The 17,892-nt window shown below is 47.4% G+C and overlaps 2 protein-coding genes across 2 annotated transcripts in view; one reads left to right on the top strand and one right to left on the bottom strand.

The window, feature by feature from the left end:
- Positions 1-16,506, top strand: part of CD5 (CD5 molecule) — a 40,711-nt gene extending 24,205 nt beyond the window's left edge. Inside the window, exons 8-14 of the mRNA XM_069108570.1 lie at positions 1,325-1,660; positions 4,597-4,878; positions 7,067-7,192; positions 8,904-8,957; positions 9,589-9,708; positions 12,983-13,074; positions 15,849-16,506. Coding sequence (XP_068964671.1) covers positions 1,325-1,660; positions 4,597-4,878; positions 7,067-7,192; positions 8,904-8,957; positions 9,589-9,708; positions 12,983-13,071 — 1,007 coding nt within the window. The 3' untranslated portion in view covers positions 13,072-13,074; positions 15,849-16,506. The remainder of the gene's footprint in view (positions 1-1,324; positions 1,661-4,596; positions 4,879-7,066; positions 7,193-8,903; positions 8,958-9,588; positions 9,709-12,982; positions 13,075-15,848) is intronic.
- Positions 1-17,892, bottom strand: part of PRPF19 (pre-mRNA processing factor 19) — a 353,360-nt gene that overhangs the window by 221,523 nt on the left and 113,945 nt on the right. The window lies entirely within an intron of this gene.

Here is a 17,892-nt window from a genome sequence, read left to right as displayed (position 1 = left end):
GAGAGAGAGAGAGAGAGAGAGAGAGAGAGAGAGAGAGAGCATATGTGGGTTTGTGAGTAACAAGTCTGGGTTGGAGTCCTGGCAATGCCCCTGAATTCAGCTTTGTGACTTTGGGCAGATGCCTCCAGTGCCTCTGTTTCCCTTGCTGTTTGTACAACACATAGAACCAGAAAATTGCAGGGTTGTTGTCAAGTCAAATGGGGGATGGATTACAGCATCTTAGACTGAAAAGGTTGTGTTTGAATTCTGTGAGGGAGCTTGCATCCTTTGATGGGCAGTTGAAAAGGCAGGAAGAATGAGGCATGAATCCCATATCTGCCATCCAACAGTTGTGACCTTTGACAAGTCCTTTACCCTCTCTGGACCTCAGCTTCCTCATTTGTGAAATGAGCAATTTGGACTAGGTGGCCTCTAAGGTCTCCCCTCTTTAAGGTCCCATGACTCATTCATCCTGGGCACCACCCACTTCCACCTTTGCTGTTATGAGCAAGAACAGGGAGAGGCTTGTTTTGGTCGTCCTTCAACATTAGTGGAGGTACTTCTAGAAAGGAGCCATGTTCTAGGGACCTTTGAGTTTCTGTTCTTCTAGAGAATCAGGGCATGGGGTGCTTAACTCCCATGAGACCCAACAGAACCGTAACTAGGAATTTATGAACCTGAAACAAGAACAAGTCATATTCAGTTATGGAGAAGGAAAAGGAAGAAAAGACCTCAGGATGGTGCCTAAAGGCTTCTCTGTGTTTTGGGGAGGGAGGGTGGTAATATCACCTCAGTTTCCCATCTAGTAGCTTCCTATTTCGAGGAACTATTCTTGCCAAGTAGGAGCTGAGCTCTGTTGCTTCTGGCCTACTGAAAGACCATCAGGTGTTGGTCCACCCACTTTAACTTCAGCTCCCTGGACTATTGACTTGATTGGGCCCCCTCTCCTCTCCCAATACTACTGTGCTGCAAACTGACCAGGCAGCTAGAAAGTGCTTTAGAATAGTGGAGGAGACAGACGGAGCAGAGATCAGTGATGATCAGTGATAGAGGGAGAAGAGGCAGATAAATCGAGGCAATACAGAATGATTGGCATCAGTGAAGGATGGGATCAGAGGTTCCATCAGTTCATCATTAGGTCCTCATAGCCCAAGCCTCCATTAAATGTTTGAGAATCCCAGTTTGGAACCTGCCACGAAATTCCATCTCCGAGCCTTGATCGACCCATCTGGGAGAGGGACTCCATGATCTCTCTATCCTATCTCAATCTGAGAAAGAACATTTCTGCCCCTTCCTCTGATTCTTCATCTCTCTCCCCTTCCCCTTTTGGTTATCTTCCTTCCAGGCCCTCCAAGGTTCCTGCTGGTGGAGGGGAAGGAGAGACTTCGATGTGCAGGCGTGGTTGAGTTCTACAGGGGCAGTATAGGAGGGAGTATCTGTTATGACTCCATGACCTGGAATGAAGCCCTGGGTGACAAGATCTGCCAGGTCCTGAACTGTGGCACCTTCCTGAGCCATCTGGACCCACCAGTAGAGAAGACAGACTCAGGGAATCCCCAGGGACTCAAACCTTTGCCAGTCCTCTGGGCAGTCAAGGATCCTCAGGCACCCTCTCTGGACCAGGTCTTCACAAAGCAGAAGAGCTGTCCAGGAAACCAAACAATTTCCATTGTCTGTTCTGGTGAGTGGTCCATCCCCATGTCCGTTTCTTCTTCAGTGAAATGAATGCATTAGCCTTGGATGGTCTCTGAGTTTTCTTCTGGCTCTGAAGTTCTTTCATTTATTAAGTACCTGTTGTATGCAGAGCCCAGAGCAAAAGGGAGAATAAGAGCTCACAGCCTAGTCAGGAGTTAAGAAACCAAAGTAGAGAATTATCATTACACAACGCCCAAAAGGCACAACCCAAACGCTATGTGAAATCTAAGGGCGGGGGAAGCTTTCAAGGTCAGGAAAGACTTGGGGCTGGGTGGGGTCGGGTAAACAACTGAACGGGCAGCAGGCAAAGAGTGGGAGGGAGGATACGCCACGTGGTGAACAGCATGAACGAAAGGCCAGAGGCAAGAAGGCAAACTGGGACCCTGGGGACCAAGAGCGGGAGATCAACCTAGATGACACCATGGCGCGGAGCTCAGATGTTTCATGAGTCCAGACTGCACGGGCATGCGCAAGGAGCAGCAGATGGCGAGTCTGAGGGCCTGGCTTCAAAGCCTGTCTCTGATGTTTTGGCTTACACATAGGCTGAGCGCTGGAAGGGACCTCAAAGTCCATTGAATCCAATCCCTTCGTCTTCTATGTTTACGCTTTCCATTTCATTGATGTATTTTGTTTCTACATTATAAACATTTATAGATTCTGCTCACTTCCTGAGAGGTCTCTTATAACAAAGTAAAACTAATAATACAGGCACCTCTTTTGAAAGCAAATGTAACATTTCACATCTGCAGCACCCCCATCTCTCTATTTTAATTGTTTTTTAATTAATAGATATCTAATTTCTCTCTCACTCCCTATTCCATTAAAAAAAGAAAAGAAAAAAATCAAATTTCTAGTAATAAATATGCATAGTCAAATTGATATGGGTTTCATATTTCTTGCTTTCTGAATAGGTGGGGGAGGGGATAAAGAGTCAGTGATACAGATCGAGGGGATAGAGAGAATTTGGAATTGAAAATAAAAATTTCAATTAAAAGACCGAAATATGCATAGCCAAGCAAAGCAAAGTCCCTTAGTTTCTGTACACAAATATATATTATATATAATATGTGTGTGTGTGTGTGTGTCATTCTACACCCTCAGTTCCTCACCTCTATGTAATGGTGGCGTGCTTCATCACTTGTGCTTTGGAATCATGGATGGGGACCATATTGATCAGAGTTCTCACAGCTTTCAAAGTTCTTTGCTTTTACAATGTTATTGTCATCATATATCTTTTTTCTCATGGTTCTGCTCATTTCAGTATTCATCAGTTTATAAAAGTCCTCAAAATTATTCATTTTTATAATATAAATTGTCTTTCTGGTTCTCACTTCACTCTGCATCAGTTCATAGAAGTCTTTTTATGCTTCTTTGAAATCATCAATTTTCTCCTTTATTACAGCACAATACCATGTCTTCACATTCATACACCACAATTAATTCAGCCATTACTCAGTTAATGGGTATCCTATTAATTTTCAGTATTTTTGCCAACACACACCTGCTACAATTACATACATTTATACAAAAAGTACTTTTCCCTCTTTCTTTTATATCTCTTGGGTACAGGACTAAGAGTGTTGTAGCTGGACCAAAGGGCATGCACTGATGCATAACTTTTTGTGTATAATTCCACATTGTTTTCCAGAATGTTATGTCCATTCATAGGTCCACCAACAGCATATCAATATACCTGTTTTGTCACAGCCCCTCCATCATTTCTTATTTTCCCTTTTTGGTCATCTTTACTACTCAGATGGGCATTAGTTGGGATCTCAGAATTGCTTTAATCTGCATTTCTCTAATTAATAGTGGAGAATTTTTTCATATGGCTATATATAGCCTGGATATCTTCCTTGTTCATATGAACTGCCTGTTAATATCCATTTATCAATTGGAAAATGGCTCTTTTAGATAAATTCATATCAGTTCCTTATATATTTTGGAAATTATGCCATTATCTGAGAAAATTGCTTCAAATATTTTCCCCAGTTAATTGTTTCCCTTTTAATCTTAGATTTGCACAAAATTTTTTTAATTTTATAAAATCAAATTTCTCCATTTTATCTTCTGTGACTCTCTCTATTCTTTGTTTGGTCCTGAACTTTAATCTTACCCATAGATCTGAGAGGTAGTTTTTCCATGTTTCTCTAATCTGTTTACATGTAATCCTTTACATCTAGATAAAGTCCCCATTTAGAACTTATATTGGTAGATAAGGCATGAGCCAATGGTCCTTTTAATACCAGTATAGCACATATGCTTTCAATGCAGGAAGGGAAACTGAGGCCTGGAAAGATGGTGGTTACAGAGCCAGTAAATGTGTGTCCTCAGTCCCACTGACTCCAGATCTCTCTCCCATTGATGGAGATGCTGGAGTGGAGGACAGACAGGAAAAGTTACTAGGGTGGAGGAGGACTGACAGGTGGACATGCTAATTGAAAAGGAACTCTGGGGCACTGGTCCTAGAGTCAGGAGCACCTGAGTTCAAATCTAGCCTCAGACATTTATTAGCTGTGTGACCCTGGGCAAGTCATTTAACCCTGATTGCCTCAGGAGGGAGAGAGAGAGAGAGAGAGAGAGAGAGAGAGAGAGAGAGAGAGAGAGAGAGAGAGAAGGAACAACCCCAGGATACCAGATCTAGAGGTAGAAGGTACCTCAGAGGCTGTGGAAAGAAGCCAATCAGACAGACTCCATCACTGGAGGGAGTAGCTTGGGGCGGGTGGGGGGAGGCTTCATCTTTGTGAATCTTCCATTTCTTTAGCAGAAGGTTGAGCAAACAGAGCTGAAGAGCTAGGGCGTGGCAGGATGGGTTTGGGGGACAGGGAAGGGCTGGACAGCATAGGACTCCTTGTCAGAAGATGGTCAGCTAGCCACGATTCTTACTTCACTTTCTCTTCTCCCCAACTTTCCTCATTTCAGATTTCCAGCCAAAGGTGAAAAGCAGACTGAAGGGTGGAAACAGTCCCTGCAAGGGCTTTGTGGAGGTGTACTTTAAGGGTCAATGGAAAGTCTTGTGTGGGAAAAAAGAGAACTGGGAAGAGGTGTGCCATGAACAGCACTGTGGGAAACTAATCTCCGAGGACACATCTCAAAGATCACCATCTGCCACATCCAGCATGCTCTTCTGCCAGCATAGGAACCTCTCCCATTGCTACACATTTGGTGAAGCAGACCCATCCTGCAAAGGCACAATGATTGAGTGTAAGCTGGGAAAGCAACCATTCCCTAAGGGTTGTGCATCATCTGGTCTTTCTCTTGGGGAAACAGGGAGGGGACAGCTTTCAAGAAAGGGGGTGTAAGGTGACTAGTTGCCAACAAGAAAGTCAGCATGGGGGCGGCCAGGTAGCACAGCAAGTAAGAGTACCGGCTCCAGTGTCAGGATGACCTGGGGATCGAATCCGGGCTCAGACACTTAGCACCCACCCAGAAACACCTGGCCATGTAACCTTGAGCAAGTTACTTAACCCCAATTTCTTAGGGGTGGCCAGGTGGCTCAGCAAGTAAGAGCACCGGCTCCAGTGTCGGGATGACCTGGGGATCAAATCTGGGCTCGGATGCTTAGCACCACACCCAGAAATAATTGGCCGTGTAACCTTGAGCAAGTTACTTAACCCCGATTGCTTATAAAAAAAAAAAAAAACAAAGAAAAAAGTCAGCATGGATTAAGTGCATCCTATTTGCCAGGCTTTGTGCTGGGCTCTGGGGACATAGACAAAAAAACAAACAAACTCAAATATAACAATCCCAGTTCTCAAAGGGCATCAAGCTAAAGAGATTGATTGGTACCTTAAAGGCAGACTGTGTAGAAGCTAAATCAGCAAGAGTCCATAAATAGATAATAGAAAACAATTTGATGGATAGAAAGAGAGAAGTCAAAAATAAAAAAATTACATAATTATATCAATAGAACCAGGAAAAGTTTTCAACAAAATGCAGTAGCCATTTATACTTTTTTAAAAGCCAACAATAGCATTGAAAAGCCCAAAAATGAAAGGATCTTTCCTTACCTAAAAGCCAGAACCAGCTCATTTGTAATGAGCAAACACTGGAAGCTTTTCTAATAAAGTCAGGGGTAAACCAAGGATTCCATTGTCTGCACCACTATTTGATATAGTGTTAGACATGTTTGCTGCACCCAAAAAAAATAATTAGGGGAATAACTATAGGCAAAGGAGAGAATAAATTATCTATTTGCAGATGTCACAATTGGTTGAGTTAGAGAACTCTAAAGATCCAATAGAAAATTAATTTAAATGATACCTTTATTAAAGTAGAATAAAATAATAAACTTTCAGAAATCATGAGTCTTTGTTTTAATAAAAAGAAAAATCAGGATGAGGATAGGAGAAATTACATTCAGTCTAATTTTAAAATGCTTGAAAATATCTGGGTGTTAACCAGCCAAGATATACTCAAGACTTACATAAACATAACTACAAGCACTCTTTACAAGTATAAATAATTGACTGGTGAATGGTAGGCAAATAGATTTAAATCTCCATTAAAAGATGGAGAGCAGGGCGGTTAGGTGGTGAATAGAGCACCGGCCCTGGAGTCCGGAGAACCTGAGTTCAAATCTGGCCTCAGACACTTAACACACACACACACACACACACACACACAAAACCTAGCCGTGTGACCTTGAGCAAGTCACTTAACCCCAATTGCCCTCCAAAAAGCAAAAACAAAAAAGATGGAGAGCAAATGCATGAGAAAAAGATAAGAAACAGATGATAGACTTATACCTAGCACATAATAAATAATTGCTCGTTTGTATTGAGTTGATGTAGACATGATAGATACCCTTTCTGTTGCACTTGTGAGTTAAGGGGTGTCAGAAACTCTAGCAGTTTCTCTTGGAAACGCCCAGCCAGTGTGAGTGAATGAGAAGTCACTAGATTTGATGATACGTTGTCTTACTGCTGAGGGCTCAGGAGCAAAGAGACTAGTATGTTGGTACCCAGGACAAATTTCTCCTGGGACAAATAGTGGAGATGAAAGATGAGATCTCAGACCTCAGGACACAGGAACTCATGAGAGGAGATCCTAGGACACCATTCCATGGTGAGAGAGACATGACCCCCAAGATAGCAGTTCCCATGCATAGGGATAAATGCTAGAATAGCCACCCCTAGGAGAGGGGGCTGGGTGGAAAACACCGAGGCACAGCTTGCAAAGCAGAGGAAATATCTCAGTCTGGGAGCTTCCTGTTTTAACAAATTACTCATGTGAAGTCCTAAATTCAGTTGTTTCTATCTAGCAAAGGAGTACAAATGTAAAATTTCCTCTAAATTTCAGTTCCCTGGGACAAAGACCCATTTGCCCTACCCTAGTTAGAACTATACCGATGAGATTAAAATTCAGCACTAATGCCATTGTCCTTTCTCAGGCCAGGACCCAAATGCAGCTGGACCTGGGGCAGGGACTGTTATAAGCATCATTCTGACCTTCATCCTCATGGCAATTCTTCTAGTGACGTGTGGGCCTGTGGTCTACAAGAAACTAGAGAAGAAATGTAAGTGGGGTTCCCTAATCCCATACAGCCGCCTTCTCCTGCCTCTTTCTTTCCCTTTTTGTTCTGGGCTCCAGTCCCTAACAAATTCTAGGTGTGTATGTGGTACATGTGTGTGTGTGAGAGAGACAGACAGAGAGAAAGAGAGAGAGACAGAGACAGAGAGAAAGAGAAAAAAAACAGAGAGAAAGAAAAAACAGAGAGAGAGAGAGAAAGAGAGAGAGAGAGACAGAGAGAGAGAGACAGACAGAGAGAGACAGAGAGAGAGAGAGAGAGAGAGAGAGAGAGAGAGAGAGACAGACAGACAGACAGACAGACAGACAGACAGACAGACAGAGACAGGGATCTTGGGTAAATCATGACCTATTTCCTGGCTCTCACTTTTCTCAACAGTCCAGGGAATGGGGTTGGACTAAAAGACCTCCATGATCCCTTCCAGCAGGGTACTTCTCTTTGGGCCTCAGTTTCCTTCTCTATGAGATGCTGGGAATGGTCTTGATCTCTCCAGTCCCTGTCGAGCACTGACCGGCCCAGCGTTCAGCTCTTGAGAAGAGCTCCTGGCCTAGTCAGTCAATTATTTGATAAGCATTTATTTAGCACCTATTATGTGCTGGGCACTAGGGCCCCAAAGAAAGTGAACAAGCCAGTCCCTGTCCTTGAGGGACTCTTGTCCTAACTCCACCTCCCAATCCCCCAGGACATCTCTGCAGAACAGAGTCTGCTTTCTCCCCAGAGAGGGCACTGGGAGGGGCAGCCCAGGACTGCCTTCTGCAGAACGTGGGGCCTGAGTCTTGAAAAAAATCAGAGAGACTGGGAGGGGAGGCAGGGATGGTACTCTAGGCATGGGGCACAGCTGGGGAAAAGGCACAGAGGGGGAGAGAGCGCCTCTTGGGTAAGAAGCGGCAGAAAGGTCAGCAGGGTCTGACGTGTCGATTGTAAAGGTTATAAAGGGTTTTAGATGCCAAGCAGAGGGTTTTCTATTTGGTCCCAGAGGTAGGAGGGGGCCACTGTTTTTCCCTGAGTTTAAGAGGGGATGAGGGCAGACGTACACTTGGGGAAGATCACTTTGTAGCAGGGAAAAGCTCAAGGCAGGCAAGAGGAGGGTGTGAGGTGGGGTGGGGTGAGGGGGGTGGGGTGGTGCCCACCAGACTCTGCCTTCAGAAGGATGCACTCAGAGGAGAGGGAGAGGTCCTACAATTAGGGGGCTCTTTCTTGGATGGTCACATTTATGAATCTGACATCACAAGCTGAGGAGTAAGAGGTACGGATGGGAAAACCTGAGGCCGTGGTGGGGTGCAGGGGGGCCAAGGTAAGGGTGGCAGCAGGGGAGGCGCCCCATCCAATGCTGACTCCCAGAGGTGCTGCTTATAAAAGGGAATGCAGGACCTGTGTTAGAGGTAGAAGGGACTTTGGAGGTCAGACAGCTCAGCCCCTCATTTTACACAAGGACACTGAGGCAGGCAGGGGAAGTGACTTGCCCAAGGACACTGAGTCAGCATTTGAACCTAGGCTCTGACTCCAAAGCCAGTCGCTTTTTCTGCCCTAGAGAACAAGGCATGATCCTGATCAGCCTTTTCTGTGTAGACCACAGGTCCAGGGAGAATCCCATAGCAAGGCTGGGAACAGAAGCCAGGTCTCCTGGACTCCAGCCTGTCCTACTCTCTGCTCCCCAGCCGTCAGCCTCTAACCCCTCATGTCTCTCTCCATTGCTCAGTCCGTCAAAAGAAGCAGCGCCAGTGGATTGGTCCAACGGGAGTGAACCAGAATGGTAAGGGACCTTCAGGGTCAGCTCCCCCTGCTTGTCTGCCCCTCCAAAGAAAGGAGCCAGCAGCCTGGGATAGGCTTCCCATGGAGGAGGAGGAGGAGGAGAGAGGAAGGAGGAGGTCTGCTCCTAACCCTACCCCGTCCCTCCCGTGGCTGCCACCGCTGTGGTCTGCAGAGGCTCTCCCACCCCTCAGAGAAAGGGGTGTCGGAGGCTTCTTGGCTAGACACATGTGTTAAGAGACCTGTAGCTCTGGAGACCTCAGAGAACAGGGAGTCACCAATGCCCCTTATCTCTTCTCTGCTGTGGCCTCAGCTCCAGGCCTCCAGCATCACACACGGCAGACTGAGATCAGCTCTGGATCTAGTAATGGGCCCAGCTGCCCAGCTGGTGAAAGTTAAGGACCTAGTGATGCTAAGAACCTGCCCCCGCCCCGGGGGCCTGGCTCTTCTGACTGCTTTGCTTCCTTCACCTGAACCCCTGTCCATCCAGAGTCGGTGCAGAAATTAGGGTTTTCCTAAATCCCAGTGGAAGGGAGAGGGGGTGAGGGGTACCCTGAAGGAGACTGCAAAACCAAGAAGGGCTCTCTGGGGGAGGGAAGTAGAGTCCCTGACTTTTCCTTTCTCTGCTCATCCAGTGTCTTTCCATCGCAACCACACTGTGACTATCCGGTCCCAAGTTGAGAACCCTGGAGCCTCAAATGTGGAGAATGAATACAGCCAGCCTCCCAGGCATTCCCGCCTCTCGGCTTATCCAGGTAAGGGAGAGCCTAGGAATAGGACCGGCCAGGGATGGAATCATCTTTGAGAAATCCCCAGCTGAATCGAGCATCCCAGGGGAAGACGTTGTCTTAAGCCTGATCACTGGGGCTTAAAACCTCGGTGGGTGGTTACCTCATGTCTGCCTTTCAACAACCCTGGTGAGATTAGTGGTTACAGGTATTAATGCCTTCAGCTTGCAAATAAGGAAACTGAGGCTCAGAGAGGGAGGGTCACATAGCTAGCAAGGGTCGGATGTGGGATCTATAACCAGGTCTCTTGAACTTTCACCAATACAGGGATTCGTTTTGTGTATCTGATAGAAGGGTTTTGTTTTCCTTCCAGTTTGGGGGACAGAGGACCAGAGAGCTAGTGCTGGGTCACCAAAATCTTTTTAAAAGGGAAAAAAAATTTTAGAAGACATTGAAGCATTTTTTCATGGAAAGAAGAGAACAGCCCAAATATCAGTAGGAATCAGACAGGCAGGACAGTTTGGGAAATAGCACATTGTATTTACTATGTGCTGTGACAAAAGGGCGAGGGATTTCTAAGAGATCCCCAGTTTTACTTACAAAAATGAATTTAATGTCTCCTCAAAAGAAAAACCAAGCTGCATGGAAGAGAGGTTGGCAATTCCTGCACAATTCTTTTTCTGTTGTACTTTGCGTATGGAAATGCTCATTTATTTGGTGTTTGTTTAAAAAAATGTTTTTAAATGAATAAAACCATGTCTCTTAGGATTCCAGAACTAGAACAGGCCAGGAACTTAGACAGCATCTGTCTAGTGTCAGCCCCTCATTGTACAGATGAGGAAAAAGGGAAATGTAAAGAGATTTGCCCAAGGTCATAGAACTAGACAGTTTCAGGATCAGGATTGGAACTCAGGTCTTCCTCATTCTAAGCCCAGAACTTCACCCACATTCCACCCAATACCCCAACTCTAACAAAGAAAAAAGACCCTGGGGGAGGGGAGCATATATCACCTGCTACCTCCACCCCCATCTACAGTACAGGAGAACACTTGGTGGGCTATTTGTGGCAGAGCCTTTCGAGCTCTCCTGGTCGGGTCAGCCACAGTCCTACACGCTGTACTTTGATGTGGTTTTGGTCCCCTTCCAGCATGAAGAAGAACATTTGATGGAGCTGGGGTCAGGAAGTAGGTACAACCACAAACATCTAGGAGCCCCCAGGGAGAGAGAGACCTGGGCAGCCCCCAGAGAGACAACCCCACTCACGTGCAGTAATGCATCCCAAGGCCATTAATACAAGCATTACCATTCCCAGGACATCAGGCCCAGCTGCTCCTATGACACCCTGAGTGCCTGGTGGGGCTTCGGCCTCTGTCTCCTGTGCCCCATTCCAGACACTTAGGAAGGCACCTTGAGTCTCCCAGACCAGGAGGGGACTGTTCAGGGGCTGCAGGAGTGACAACAAAAGTCCTTTACTTACCCAGTCACATATACCTGGGGGCACAAGTCTGGATGAGGATCTTTGAATTACACTCCTGCACTGCCATCAGAACATCCTGAGCATGTGGCCATCACAGGTCCACGCAGCAGACCCTAGTCAGAGCTGGAAGTGATGACAGCAGCTGCCTAGTCCAACCCCCCTTATTTTACAGATAAGGATGTTGAGGTTCCTCAGGCAGGGAGGAAGGGGCAGATTTGAACTCAGATCACTGGACTCTAAGCACAGCTTTCTTTTCACTGTACCTAGATCTCAATAGTGCTTCTGCTCTGCAGGGGCTAATTCTCAGATCTCTGGTGAAGCGGTGAGGGAACCCCTGGAATGCTGACTCTCCTTACCTCTTCTTCTTAGAGCCCCTAACTTCTTTAACACGTAATTCCAATGTATCACCTGATTACCTTTGTCTTCAGTGTCCTCTCCCTCCTCCTCAAATTAGCATGTGGATATTTAACTGCCCCCTCCCCTCCTATAATATAATCTTCTTGGGGAAAAGGACTATTTTAAAAAATTTTGTCTTTTCATGCCCAGGTCCTAAAATAATTCCTTGCATATAATAGGTGCTTAATGAATGTTTTTTGGGTCAATTGGAGTTTAAACTAAGTATAAATGGGTAAGATACAAATTATTCTTTAAAAAATGGAGAAAGAAAGCACTCTACTAAACTCCTTCTATGTAGCAAATATAGATCTAATACTTAAATCAAGGAAGGATAAAGCAGAGAAGGGAAAGTATAGAGCAAGATCAGCAACAAAAATGGTCAAGAACAGCCTGGCAAATCAATGTTTTATGCAGAGGGCGGGGCGGAGGGGGCGGAGGTGAGGGGCTGCATGTGTGCGTCTGAGCCAGGATTGAACAAGGGGGACTCACCGGATGCCTACAACACCACGTGCTTCTCTCTCTTACGGCCCTCATCTTTTCTCAACTCCACACCAACTTTCTGCCCCACCGATGCCCATTGCTAGGTATTTGGGCATCTGGGAAAGTGTTTAGATCGCTCTCCTTCTCTCTCCACCTCACCCCCCCAAAATTGTGATGGGTTTGGGAGGCACTTTGGAAATAAAAAGTGTGTGAAAACAAGTGGAAAATACAAGAAATACAAATAAGTGGGAAAAAAATAAAACTATATAGCACTTTACCTTGTCCTCATTGAAGAAGACAAAAGCCTCCTCTTTCTAAGAAAAGATCCTTTAAAATTAACAAAGTGTTTCCATAAGAGTGTGAGGTGCAAATTATTCTCCCCATTTTCAAGATAAGGAAATTGAGGCCCCAAGATGGAAAATGTCTTGCCCATAGTCATACAGGTCCTAAGTAGCAAAATCAGGATTTGAATACAGATCTCCTGAATCCTAACCACCTTTTACTAAAACACACTGTCTTGTATTAAAGAAGGGATTTTTATCCACACCCAAATTAGGAGATGGGCGCTAGGTGGTGCCATAGCGCATAGAGTGTTGGTCCTGAAGCCGAGAAGATTCATTTTATCTCGTTCAAATCTGGCCTCAGACACCTAGTACCTGTGTGTCCCTGGACACGTCACTTAACCCTATTTGCTTCAGTTACCTCATTTGTAAAATGAGCTGGAGAAAGAAATGGCCAACACTCCAGTATCTCTGCCAAGAAAACCCCCAAAAGGGGTCGGGAAGAGTCCGACATGACTGAAAACAGCTGAACAAAGGGCCAGGGCAGGGATGGCCACCTCTCCAAATGCTTTTGGCTGTGGGCTGACCCGGAGCATGGCCTGGGCTTCCTCCACAAGCTCTGCCCTTGCTAAGTGTCTGAGAAGCAGCATCTCTTTTCTGTCTCCAGCTCTGGAAGGAGCACTGAGCCGGTCTTCCAACCCACCAGACAATTCCTCTGACAGTGACTATGACCTGCATGGGGCCCAGAGGCTGTGACAGGTGAGTCCAGCTCCAGTCCAATTTCCCAGAAGGCCAAGGAGCCCAGCTCCACTTCCCCACCAGCCCAGCAAGCCCTGGCATCACGGCAGACGCAAGCTGACAAGTTAACAAGTATTTATTAAGCGCCTGCTTGGGGGCAGGAACTACGCTCCCCACTAGGGAGGAGTCCCTGCTCTCAAGGAGCTCCCTGACTGATGAGAGAGGCAACATGGAGTCAGCTGTGTACAGACCAGACCCACTGATGATGATGTGGGAGGGATCTCAGAGGGAAGGCACAGGCAGGAGGGGCCCTGGGAAAAGCTTCTCCTACAAAGTGGGATTTTATCTGGGACTAGGGCATTGAGGGGCCACAATTCCTGGAGGGCTGGACATGGCTGTCTCCTGGGGACTGGCCCCCATAGAGGAATGATAAATCATGCAAATGTGGGAAAGAATTGGGCTGGGGACTCAGGGGGCCTGGATTCCAATCCTGCTTCTGGTACTTACCACCTGAGAGACTTCAGGGAAGTCACTTCCCTCCCTGGGCCTCAGTTTCCTCATTTGTAAAACGACAGGGTTGGGCTGGACAGCTTGAGGCCTCTTCCAGTTCTCCTAGGTCTATGTTCTATAGCTTTCGTGTCTGAGAGGCAGACATTGGAGAGGATAACACGAATGGCTGACTGACAAGTCTATTATCTCTGCTCCTCACCTGCCTCAGACCAGCTGTCTGAGTGCCAGACTGGCTGCATGCAGAGAAGTCGGTCCCCAGAGGGGCGTCTTTAATTTAATAAGGTTTTTGGGTTTTCAAAGCTCCTTGTGAGCATCTCATTTGAGCTCCATGGTGGGGTGAGGGTGCACTGTTAGCTCTATTTCATAGATGAGGACACTGAGACTGCAATGACTTACCCAGGGTCACACAGAGCTAGCGCTCAAACCCAGGTCTCCTTTCTCCAAGTCCGGTGCTTTTTCATCAGGATTTATGGGAGGCAGGATTTTAACCCAGATCTTGTTGGGTCAAGCATTCAAGTTGACCTTCTAAGGAAGCTGCTGAGCAGCTGAGGGCTACAGCGGGGCATCATTATCACCACTGCCATCTTTCACTAGGGGCCCCAGCAGGTCCAGAGATCCCCTAGATGTGAACGGCCCCCCAAGAGCCCCAGGACAGGTTCTTCCCACTTTGAAAGGCCCCTGCCCCTAGGGCCCAGGCAGCAGTATTGTAACAGATGTGACTAAGAAACATTGAACCCACATGGGCAGTTAGTGCCCATGGGACCCCAGAGAGGGCTGCACCAGGAGCCTCTGAGCCTAAGGTTGTAGAAGCAGCCTAGCCCCAGAGCCAGGGGCCCTGCCTCTTCTGCTGCCTGTGCATATGACCTCAGGCCAGGCATTTCCGTCCTCCTGGCCTCAGTCTCCTAACCTGAGCAATGTTCCAATTTCTACCCAATTACTTTTAAAAGTCTACCTTTTTTTTTTTTTTCACGACTCCATTTCTGGAAAATTTTGTCGACTCTCCTCTTCTGCTCCCATCCCTCCTGTCCTCCAGAGCAGGGGCAGAGATGCAAGGACCAGATAATAGGGTCACAAGACTGGGCACTAAAGGGACCTTAGAGGTCCAGCTATCCCATTTTACAGATGAGAAAATGGAGGCTCAGAAGGAGAGGTGACTTGACCACGGTCAGTGGCAGCAGGTGGCAGATCTGGTTCCAGATACAGCATTTTTTCTATAAAGGATGACTAGACCAAAGGAGCACTGATCAGCCCCAGGAATGTGAAACACGGTGTCCCCAAGGTCTCAGGGAGTCTTAGTAGCTTAAAAGTACCCTGAGGCTTTGGTTTACCGTAAATCCATTCAGGGAGGCAGCATGTCAAGGGGAGGGTTGAGAGTGGGAGAATTTGAACTCAGGTCTTTCTGACTCCAAGTTCAGATCTGCCCACTGTGTCACCTAGTGGAACACGCTCCCTGCTCCTGGTTGGGCTTTCTAGAGCTGGACAGTACCCCCAGGTCTCCTCTTCTCAGACTCCCCCTCCCTCTCTGCTCCAACCAGTCTCCTATGGCCCTTTGCCATCCTGGCCCCCTCCCCTGTACGTCCTCCAGCTTACTAACATACCTCCTAAACTGTGGCTCCTGGAGCTAAACAGAAGCCCCCAGGCCCAGTCTGAGCAGGGCAGAGGACAGTGGGACTCCATTTCCTCATCCCTGGAAGGTCCCATTCCCTCTCTCATACCGGTGAATCCCACCGGGCTTGCGCTCTGCTAAAGACGGGTCCAGACTTTATTTTGGACAAAGCATTATCTCACACCTTCACCATCTTCGACTTGGTGTGAAACTTCATTTGTTTCATCTCAGTGTCCTAATCCCCTTTTACAGAAGAGGAAACTGAGAGCTAGAGAGTGGACATGACTTGTCCAGGGTCATGCAGGTGGGAAGTAGCAAAACCAGGATTCTAACGTGGGTCTTGTCTCCAAAGTCACTGCTCCAAGATGGCAGCACCCCTCCCCGCCAACCAATGATCTATTCAAATAGAGGGGCTTTGTGCTTCAGATACGGCTTGGTCTAGATGCCTCCCCCCACCCCCCGCCGAAGTCCGATGGGGTTCTACAGGGGAATTAGCTTCAGAGGTCCCTCAGAAACTCAGCTGGGGGATTACCCCCAACTCGAGGCTCCTTGGCTTTTCCTTGGGTTGACTGTCAATGACTCGATCTTGCTTCAGGTTCACACCTGGACTCTCTTATCTCTAGCTCAATGAAATGAGGTGGCATTTTCCAGTTTCATGCCTTGTTTTCTTCTTGCCCAGGCTGAACTGTGAATAAGCTGTGTCTCCTGGCACAAGATGCATCTTCCTGAGAACCTTCTGCACTCATCACCTTGACATGATTTCCTGATTTTACTTCCAACTGTGAAGGGGCAGAAGCAAAGTCGCCACTACCACGTCTCATTGTCCAAAGCCAGCCGCAGGAACAGCTCTGTCCCTACCTGGTCCCCCCACCCCAAACCCAACCCAAGGGAACCCTCCCCGCCCCCGCTCTAGCTGCCCTTCTCATCTTTTTCATTTGTATGAAATGCAGGGCCCCATCTGGAGAACTTGGGGAAAGGGCCAAGCCTCGATATACCCAGCCCCCTCCAGATACCCAGGGCCAGGGGCTCCCAGAGCCATATCCCCTGACACAGGACCCACAGCTGTCTCCTGACCTAGCCGTGCCCCAAGGCCAGTGTCACTGGAAAGGGGCTGCCTCCCCTGCTCAATGCCCCCAACTCCAGACCCTTCCTCTGATGAGGAACAGGGAAGAATTCACACTGGGATCATTGGATGAGAATGTCTTTAATGTTTTGTGTAAATAATGCTTCCTATACAACCTGAGAAGTCTGAACGTTCCCTGAGATTTCATTTCAGAGACCCGAGACAAGAAGGGATGCAGATGTGAGCACAGAGAAAATCGGGAGTGTTTGTCGTTAAGTGTGTGGTGTGTGCATGTGTGTGTGTGCACATGTGGGTGTGCATGTGTGTGTGTCTGAGAGACAGAGAGGGCCAGAAACTAGCCCCAGGACATTCTTCCCAGAGGTCATTTGGTCCACTCTCCCAGGCTCGTGAGCTAAGTGCTCCTTCCTCTCATGAGATCTCAGGGCAGTGGCTGACAACTGTCAGCCTCACAGAGGATGAAAGCCCACACAGGGCCAAGTACATGGCAGGTGCTCATCCAACACTGACTGTGATCTTGTTTCCAATGATGGTTGCAAAGCACTGGCCCTTGTTTGGGGACTGAATCTATTGACATAAAATTGTAGGCCTCACACATGGGCTACTAAAGTGTAGGTCAGCAGCCGCAAGTTGAAATGACTCTTCTGGTCACACTGGTTTGTTCTTTGGGCCTTGACTCCATCCCTCGAATTCTTTTGGAAAGTCTAGTGGCCCTAGAGTTTGATTGGCAGAAGGCTGGTCTTCTCAAGACCCTTCCTGGGTTCATTTTTGTCCAAATGCTTATGGACATTCTTGGGTTTTTCTCATGCAAAGAAAAGTCATCCAGTCCATGAGCTGGCATCTCCAGCCCTCACATTCTCAGTAAAGTGCCAACCAAACTTTAAGTCTAAATTATGAGAAAAGTAGGGCCTTAGGCACCAACCTCTCCCACCACTGGATTATTTGTCTAGCCTCCAGAAGTCACAGGGACGTAGCTTTTATGGAGTTCCAAGTGTCATCAACCACTATTCAACAAGCATCTCATTAATATAACTCACAGTAAAAGCAAGCCACAGAAAGAAGTTCCACGAAGCAGACACTCAGGAAGCAGGAAGAAGCCAGCCACACAAGAGGGCATCCTTCAGAACCAAGGCCGAGGAGGACGCTCAAGTTCCAAAGCCCCTGAGAGCTCCTTTCTGCCAACCTCCTGACCCTGCAGGTGGCTCAGAGACAGTTCTGGTTAGCCCCAATCTGCCCCCGCTGGATGGTGAATCCCCAGTGAAGCCAAGAAGGCTTCTGCACTGGCTGCTAGGTCAGATACCTCTCCAATGCTGCAGGGTAGCTGGCCATGCTTTGCAGCAGGAGCCCTCGCACTGTGAGCTGTGCCCACCATGTCTCCAGAAGCAAGGTGTATGTCAGTGGGGGGTGGGGCCTGGGCCAACATATGTGACCGTGGGGGTGGGGGCGAGCTTGTGAGATGCTCTGCCAAGTTTCCAAGGAGAATCCTTTCCTTAGAAGTTCATACGTAAATATTTCATAAAAACGGACCATGTAGGCACCAACACAAAGCACCACCTAATTCTGCTCCCCAAGGGGGCGTCAGGATTTGCTTCATCCAAAGAAGTCATTTGTTCAATCTCCCCAGTGTCTGGCCAGTTTTGTC

Source organism: Petaurus breviceps, unplaced genomic scaffold (genome assembly GCF_028583685.1).
Source record: "Petaurus breviceps papuanus isolate PSGF00001 unplaced genomic scaffold, PetGlider_PUasm1.0 90397, whole genome shotgun sequence".
NCBI lineage: Eukaryota > Metazoa > Chordata > Mammalia > Diprotodontia > Petauridae > Petaurus > Petaurus breviceps.
Note: the sequence above shows the minus strand (reverse complement) of the source record. Positions and strands in the feature narration are given on the sequence as shown.